This window comes from Anser brachyrhynchus, assembly GCF_964034855.1.
Source record: "Anser brachyrhynchus genome assembly, chromosome: 15".
NCBI lineage: Eukaryota > Metazoa > Chordata > Aves > Anseriformes > Anatidae > Anser > Anser brachyrhynchus.
Window position 1 is genome coordinate 12,202,186 of NC_137733.1, and position 7,969 is coordinate 12,210,154.

Below are 7,969 nucleotides of genomic sequence, written 5' to 3' on the forward strand. Positions count from 1 at the left end.
ATGGTTCCAATGACACATGAAATTGAGGTCTTGGCCCCCTGACATCATCAGTAAGCTTTGGCATTTTTCTCACAATTAGTTGGATGAGAGGTCTACTTAGATCACAGCTGGGGAATTAGCATTGTTCATTAACAGCACATATCTATTTCCTCAAGCTACAGTACTTTGGGTCCCAAACTAAGCAGCTGGATGTTCACACAGTTCAAAGAGCTGAGCCTTCAGGTAAGACTGCTGATGAAGACAATAGACATAACAGAAAATGTGTCTTCATTTAAGCCTTTCAGAAAGGGAGCAAGACTAGGCTCCTTTGACGAGGCTGTATTTTGGCCTTATTATGTGGGACAAGGAACAGTTAATAGCTTCTGTTTTCCTTTTTGCCCCAACTGCAAGAAAACACCAATACAAGTCTAGATTTGTACCTTGGGGGCAATAAATTATGAAGAATTATGCTGTGCATGCCTCTGTGAGCACTATCCCTCCTGTGAATTGCTTAGGGAGGGCCTAGAAGGACAGGGTATGGCTTTATAAATCAGTACTTCCAACAACATTCAGAAACCAAGAGACACTGTAGAAAACTGACCTCACATTGATATGTTATTGTCAAGCACAATGCTGCATTGTGCCAGATCATTTCCAAAAGGATTGAGAGCTGTGACGTTAACATGGATCTCAGTCTTTCATCTTATGTTTAAGAACATGTTATATTCAGACTCAGTTTAGCCTTGCATGACCTAAGCAAAACTAGCAGTGTTTCACCCTAATTTTAGTTTTCTGCCTACCACCACCCCCCAGTTTCCTCCAAGTGTTTTTCATAGTAGGGTGATGGTTGGACCAGATGATCTTGAAGGTCTTTTCCAACCTTAATGATTCTATGATTGTATTAAAGCTCCCATTCTAAATACAGAAACAAAAAGTTGGCTTAGAAGGGGTGACAGTTTATTAAACCCGTAAGAGATTATACACAAAAATAAGTTACTTGCATAGAAAAAGTTTAAAGAGCTTCAGACGAGATTAACTCCGAAGTAGGCAGAGGCTTGATCCAGCGTGAAGAGCGTCTATCATCTGCATCTGAAAGACAAAAGAGTAAACTGTAAGAGTCATTCAACTACAACTTGCAGTCACAAGGCAATAAACCATGGCTAGGAAGGACTTGGGCCATTCAGTCAGATTTGCTATGCTTTCTCAGCATTAGAATGAAGCACCAGTTTTCCAAAACTTGACCAAAAGCCTCATCCTAGGCAGGTGGGAGACCAACCTGCTGGTACAATAAACAACTTAATGCCCTAATGCTTGTGTCTACATAGCCATTTTAATCCTCACTGTGTGGAGAAATAAAGATTCGCTTGTGCTGTCAGAAAGCTCTCTGCTATATTCCCAACACTGATCAAAGGTCAACTACAAAGCCTAGAGCAGTTAGATGTATGACAGCAGCACTACCATGCTGTGTTGACATAAGACTATTTTAAACCATCTCATCTTGTTCCACAGCTTATACCTGTTGTGCTGACGGTTCCCATTAGATGGCACTGCAAGTGCTTCTGTTGACTTGAAGGCACTTTGAGATGCTCTCATCAGAGCTGCATACCTACAAAGAAATACAACCAGGCTCAGCACCACTTAAGCATGCTTCCAGTAGTCTCACTCTTCCATCCAGTTTAATTATCCACATCTGGCACACAAGTCTTACATTCCTACTGCACAGAGCAAGGAAGGTATGTCTGCCTGCAAGAGATGTTTTATTAAAGTTAAGTTTAAAATCAATACCTCGCCACAGTTTATTCTTGGTTAATTCAAGACTCTGAGTAGGGTTCTAGCATTTAGATCAAGACCTTAAAAGGTACTTGAGTTGGCAAGCACCTGTTCTCAGGGCTTTTTTTTTTTTTGAAAGAGCATGCTATCAAATTAAGTAAGCTTGGAAGAATTTTAGGAAAGCATTTGACAAGCAGCATTTTTTCCCCTTGGCTCAGGCTTTCAGAAGTTAGGTCCAAGATTCAGAGAGGAAATTATGTCTATTTTATTGAAGTGACCAGTAGTATACAGAATTCCTGATTTGCCTGAGCTCCCCACCAAGTCCTGAAGCTTCAGCTTAATCTCAAAGTACCACAAATACAGCTTACCCAGCCTTGGAGATGGGGTGGCTGCTCCCTTTACAGTCATGGTCCAGAGGATGCCGATGCTTTATGCAGAAATTACCATTGCACTGTTCACAAACTACCTTCATCATCTCTTTTCTTTTGCAGCCTGGCTTTAAGCACTTGTTTGTGAAGATCTAGAAAACACAGGAAACTACATTAGCAATACCTGGTTGCTTTCTGAGATCAGCTTCCAAGCAGCGACCAGGCTGAAGCATGAATGCTCAAGCGCTCTTAGAACAAAAAAGAAACAGAACAAGCTTCTATACATTCTGCTGTCAGAAAATGAAGCTTCACAAGCATTAGGCAAACAGATTAGATTTCAACAGCAGTTTTCTCACCTTCTCCTTTTGCTGTGCTGGATTGTATTTGCAGTCCTTATCCATGTGGGCTCCAACCACAATATCTGGTATTTCCCCCTTCTGTACTGGGACAGGTGCATTACAGAGTGGACACACCGGAACCTGCACATTCTGAGAACACACCACACAGATTAGAAGTCTGACCCAGTTACTGTTCTGCCCTTCCCCTTTTCTTAGCCATGGGTAATGATAGTATATTTACAAGTGCTTTATGTTCTACTCATTTACTAATGCTCTTAAAGATGTCCTTCAGGAAGGAAACTGTGTATTTGTATCCAAAAAGCCCAAAGTGCTATGCCAAATAAGTTTGTACCAACATATTCAATAAATTCACTTTAAATGTGATTGTAGGCTTCCTGAAACTGTAGTCTTGAACACTACACAGCCCAAGTATTAGCTACAGATTAATATTCAGCCCCATTTTTCCTATTTATTTATCCTGTAGTTTCATGCTTGCTGTCTTGCAGCTCAAAAGAATATGGGCTGCAGAAAGTTTTAGGCCACACTACATTAAAGTATAAAGCACCCCTCTTTGGGAAGGTACAGAATAAGTGAAAGAAACTAGAATCCAGCAGTAGTAAGCTCAGAAGTGTTGTCCCATTGCAGCTGAATTTCAGCTGTATTATTAGCTTATCTTGTGGTTCTCCCAACTGCTTTTATTGAAACCACAGGTCAAGTTTCAGAGCAGCCTTTCTGCATGGCTTAGCAATTCTGCAGTGTCAATTACCGACTCATGTACAGGAACTTACTTTCTTGTAGGCAGAGCCACACTTGTGGTCATCATAACGGATATGGTCTTTGCAGAAGACTTCCCCACACGCATCACATTTCAGAGGAAGGAAGTCTGGGTAAGGAATGAAAAGAGAAAACAGGTTTGTATACAGCAGAGCTAACAGCTTTACAGCGCACTTACTGAAGACAAATAAATCCTAAAGCAAATCATCACTTTGGTGTAGTCACAACCCAGGTAACTCTAGGAAGAGGATGCACTTTTTCATAAACACAGAAAGACAAAAGTTAAGACTGAAAACTTTTCCCTCTTTTCCCCCCGTGCTACACCAACACAAACCATCGATACCTCAGGAGCTCCTAGAACACTGAAACTTTTCAAGAGGCATTAGCCAGAAGCTTGGGGTTGAAGTACAAAACCAAAACCCTGCCTCAAAAGATATTTTCCCTCAAACACAAAAGCTCCGTAGGCTTATTAACAACACACCAGCATGAAATGCTACAGCCTTCACTGTTACTCTCCCACGGGATCTATTTAGGAGGTGCTACGGAAGAAGCCCTAGCGTCTGGTACTAACCAGCGCACCCCAATACAGAACCCAGCTCATCGAGAAGGGGACGGGGGACCCCCCGGCTCTCACCCAGCCTCCTGCAGGCGCGCTCGGCGCAGTGCCGCCCCAGCCCCAGCAGCTCCATGCCCGCCCGCCCGGGGCCGGCCCCGCCGCCTTTATGCCTTCCTGCTGACTCAGCCCCCGCCCGCTGCTGAGTCACGCTCCCGCCCGCCCCGGCCCCCGCCGATGACGTCACGGCGGGGAGAGCCAATGGGGCCCCCGGGCCGCCGGCGCCGGCTGCTGCGCGCGCTAAGGGGGCGGCCAATCGGAGGGCGGGGGTGGGGATGTGCTGAGTCATGGGGAGGGGTGGTGGGGCGGGGCGGGGCTGGGATTGGGGACTGAGATTGGGGACTGAGATTGGGGATAGGGATGAGGGTTGGGATTGGCATTGAGATTGGGGATGGAGATTAGGGATAGGGATGGGGATGGGGATAGGGATAGAGATGAGGGTTGGGATTGAGATTGGGGATGGGGATAGGGATTGGGGATAGGAAGGGGGATTAGAGATTGGGATTGGGGAGGGGGATTAGGAATGGGGATAGGGATGAGAGCTGGGATGGGGATTGGGGATAGGGATGGGGATTGGGGATAGGGATGGGCATTGGCAATAGAGATTGGGGATTTGGGATAGGGATTGGGATTAGGAATGTAGATTGGGGATAGGGATTGGGATTAGGAATGGAGATTGGGGATAGGGATGGGGATGAGGGTTGTGGTTGGGATGGGGGATAAGGATGAGGGTTGAGATTGGGGCTGCGGTTGGGGTTGGGTTTAGTGCTGGCGGTGGGAAGGAGTGTTTTTGTCCCAGCAGGCTGATACTCGGGACCCTACTGTAGGATTTCAGCACACACTAACTGGTTTGGGTGGACGAGCATCGGCTGCAGCAGGGGTTTGCATGAGTCAGCTGATGAAAAGTCCCTCAGCTGGCCTCTGTTCCAAAGCAGTCACCTCGCTTCAAGGAAAGCTGATCCGACAGGCAGCAGGAGACTGAGGCGTGGTTTAGAAACGCTGACCTTTCCCCTACCCGTTGGCTGTGTGTAATAACGTTTACCTCATGCGATGGAGGGAGGCCTATTGACTTAACGACACTCGTGACCAGACTGAGAAATGACGGAGCGTTGTCCCACCTCTGCTCTCCCCAGAGAACACATGGCTGTCCCATGTACACGGCTCGGATGCAGAGTGGAGCTGGGAGATGGACGAGGAGCTCTAGGAAGGTGTGTGGAGACAGACTGAAACGGCCAATTTGTGCTTGGGAACAGCAGGTGCCACTCACCTGTCCTCCATGTCACCGTGCCATGTGGCGTTTGTGGCGAGGTAGCGGCTCAGGTGGCAGCGCTGTGAAAGGCAACGCTGGAGCAAGGGGCCGAGTCCTGTCCCTCCGCCTGGTATGGCTACAGGAGCTCAGACGTGGGGGACTGACAGGAGAAGAGACCTTGAGTCGTTAAAGTCAAGCATCCCTTGAACACACGAATATTTCATGTAATTCCCTTCAGGAACAAACCAAACCTAGTGTTAGCTCCTTATTCCCATCAGAAGGCTGTCCTACCTCACTGATCTCATGATAAAAACACATCTTCCAAGTTTCCATTTTAAAAGTTTCCCTGGCCATCGGCAGTGTTGTCCTTGACTTTATGTAGTTTCTTCTCTCCTCACCCCGTCTGGGTAAACAGCACTTGAAAAAATATCCAAATACAAACAACAATGGGAAGTCCAGCCATGTAAGGAACTTCAAGACTTTTGCTCCTCTATACTTTTATACGTCAGCACCATTATACATCAGCACCATTACACTATTATAGAATACTCCAGAACTTGGGAAGCGCAAAGAAAATCACGTGCTCTGCTAAGCTTGGTGTCCGGTTTTTCTTACGTGCCCAGTGCCCGAGAGGACTGGGACCCCAGTGATCTCCTAAAGCAGTGGGGTGAGCTAGGCAGGAGGAAGAGGAAGGTATCTATGCTGGCTGGTGGGCTCACGGTGCTCTGCAGCCCGGGGAACCGCTGCCAAAGGGATCACGTCTTATGGTGGGGAAGGAGGAGTCCATACGGATGACAACAGAAACAGCTATGCACAGATTAGATACTCCTAAGGAAGACTGCAAATCCCGAGTCCGGAAACCCATACAGCACAGGCAGCCATCTTAATAGGAATGAGGATTAGAAATTAGCTGAGGTCTTTAGTGATATTTTTAGAAGTTTGCTCGTGACAGGTTAGGCTGCTGAGAACTGGAGGAAGGTGCCCAAGGCCGCACTGCTCAGGAAGGGATCACGCAGAGCAGCGTGTGGTTAGAGGCTGGCTGGCTCAGCGACAAGGCCGATAGCTGGGTTAGAAGTGGTTAGTGGAGATTTAGCGAGGGAAATTGCTTGAGAAGCAGAATTTGATCATGGGCAGCCAACATGGATTTGTGAAAGGAGCACTACGTGTAACTTGTTGGCGACTGGGGGAGGTCTTGTTCCATGGCATGTGGATTTTGTACAGCCTGATCCCCAAAGGGAAGGCCTGGCCTTCACCACTGCTGCAATGACACTTGGTGGGACGGATGGGGTCACCTCGCTCCTTGGCTCTGCACGGTCTCTCTCTTTTTCCCTCCATCCTTTCTACTCCTTTTCAGTGTGTGGTTTGTCTTCAGACACACACTGCATCCTAAAGGGGGAATAAAACACCTTGGAAGGGGCTCACGCTTTTCAGCTTTGTGCATGTCAGCTCCTTCAAACAGGGCCCCCAAGACTCCATTTTGGAGAAGGCCAGGAACGCTCTGCAGAAGAGCAAAAACCCTCTGGCAGCCTCAGACCTGCCCAGCACTGTCTTACAGGCCCACTGAAGGCCAAGTGTGGAGGAAGAACAGCTGAGGGAGGCTCAGCCCAGCTGAAGGACCACCACAGCGCCCAGAGGAGAGACAGGAGGTCTTCAAAGACCTTCCCTTCACCCCTCTTGTGGCAGCCCCTATAATGTGGCTAATGTAATGTGTGTAACGTAATGTATGTAATGTATAATGTGGCTAACAGTAATAATATATATATAGTATAATCTTCAGCATAGAGGGAGAGCTGGAGTCATGGTGGGCTCCATCCTATCCCTCGGGCAAGGCACATCCCCTTCCCACCAAGCTGCATTAAGATGAGCCCGAGATGCCCATGGCCAAGACATCCTGAGCCCACCCACCTCCTCTCCCCGTTGTGTGCTCAAATTCCTCCCAACACCATCCAGCACACACACACAATTCCCCTGTCCCTGGTGTCCCAGGGCCACCTTGTCACCCACAGTCCTCCTGAGCAAGCCGGGAGCAGCCTGGTGACTCCATTAACATCCAGGTGGCTCCAGCTCACATTTCCCTCTTCCAGGTCTCTGAACTCCCATCCCATCATCCTGGTTTTTGGCTCATAATTTCATACCAGGCTTTTAAAACTGAATTTTATTTTTATTGCAGTGACCCTGCAGTGCTGCCGGATCCCTCTGTGGAGGAGACGTGACATCTCCATTACATAGCTCAGATAAGTGTCTTAAAGAGACCACACACAAAGGAACCTAATGGTACCTATTTTTTATTAGGTTTATTACAGGAGGGGAGTAAAGCAGGCCCAATCTCCCCACAGGATACTCCGTTAACAGCAGCAGAACAGAGAGGAGAGATCTGTGGAGGCGGATCAGTTTTCCAAGAATATTAGCTACTGCTGCTCTAAAATTAGAGTCTAGGGAGAGCAGACAGTTGACATAATTGAAAGGGCTGTCTTATGGGATGACATAGTTAAACGAGCCCATGATCAGCTTTGGAGTGACAGCTCAGCGACTTCTTCTAATCCCAAAGGAGCACCGAGCTGCGAGGCTGTGATTTAACTAGTCCTGGATCTTATCTTGTGATGATGCCAATATTGTTAGAACCCATTTCTAAAGAGTTGTCTCCAAAATCACCGTATATGAACTGACTGCTTTCACAGGCACGTCTCCTGCAGCTCCACCTTCAAAGCCCATCACTGATACAAACACTTCTCTGCTGCCCGTCCTACAGACCCCAAATTGTCCCATAGGCTGGCTACAAGGGCAGACCCAGAAGCAGGATTAAGAACTCATTTCAGGATGAAGCTGAAAAATGTCCTTGAGCTGCACATTTTATTCAACATAATTTAATATCAAACAC

At 47.3% G+C, this 7,969-nt stretch overlaps 1 protein-coding gene across 2 annotated transcripts; it reads right to left on the reverse strand.

Annotated features, from left to right (window-relative positions):
• Positions 1–914: 914 nt before the first annotated feature.
• Positions 915–4,157, reverse strand: ZFAND2A (zinc finger AN1-type containing 2A). Of its 2 annotated transcripts, none has more exons than XM_080556734.1 (6): positions 3,864–4,157; positions 3,244–3,338; positions 2,474–2,605; positions 2,118–2,269; positions 1,496–1,585; positions 915–1,068 (listed from the first exon to the last, which is right to left on the reverse strand). In XM_080556734.1, exons 1-6 carry the CDS (start codon positions 4,129–4,131, stop codon positions 1,059–1,061), a joined length of 747 nt encoding a protein of 248 aa, XP_080412860.1. In that variant the 5' UTR covers positions 4,132–4,157; the 3' UTR covers positions 915–1,058. The 2 variants fall into 2 exon arrangements, with proteins under 2 accessions (XP_080412860.1, XP_080412859.1); XM_080556733.1 differs by having other exon boundaries at positions 3,801–4,157.
• Positions 4,158–7,969: the final 3,812 nt, after the last annotated feature.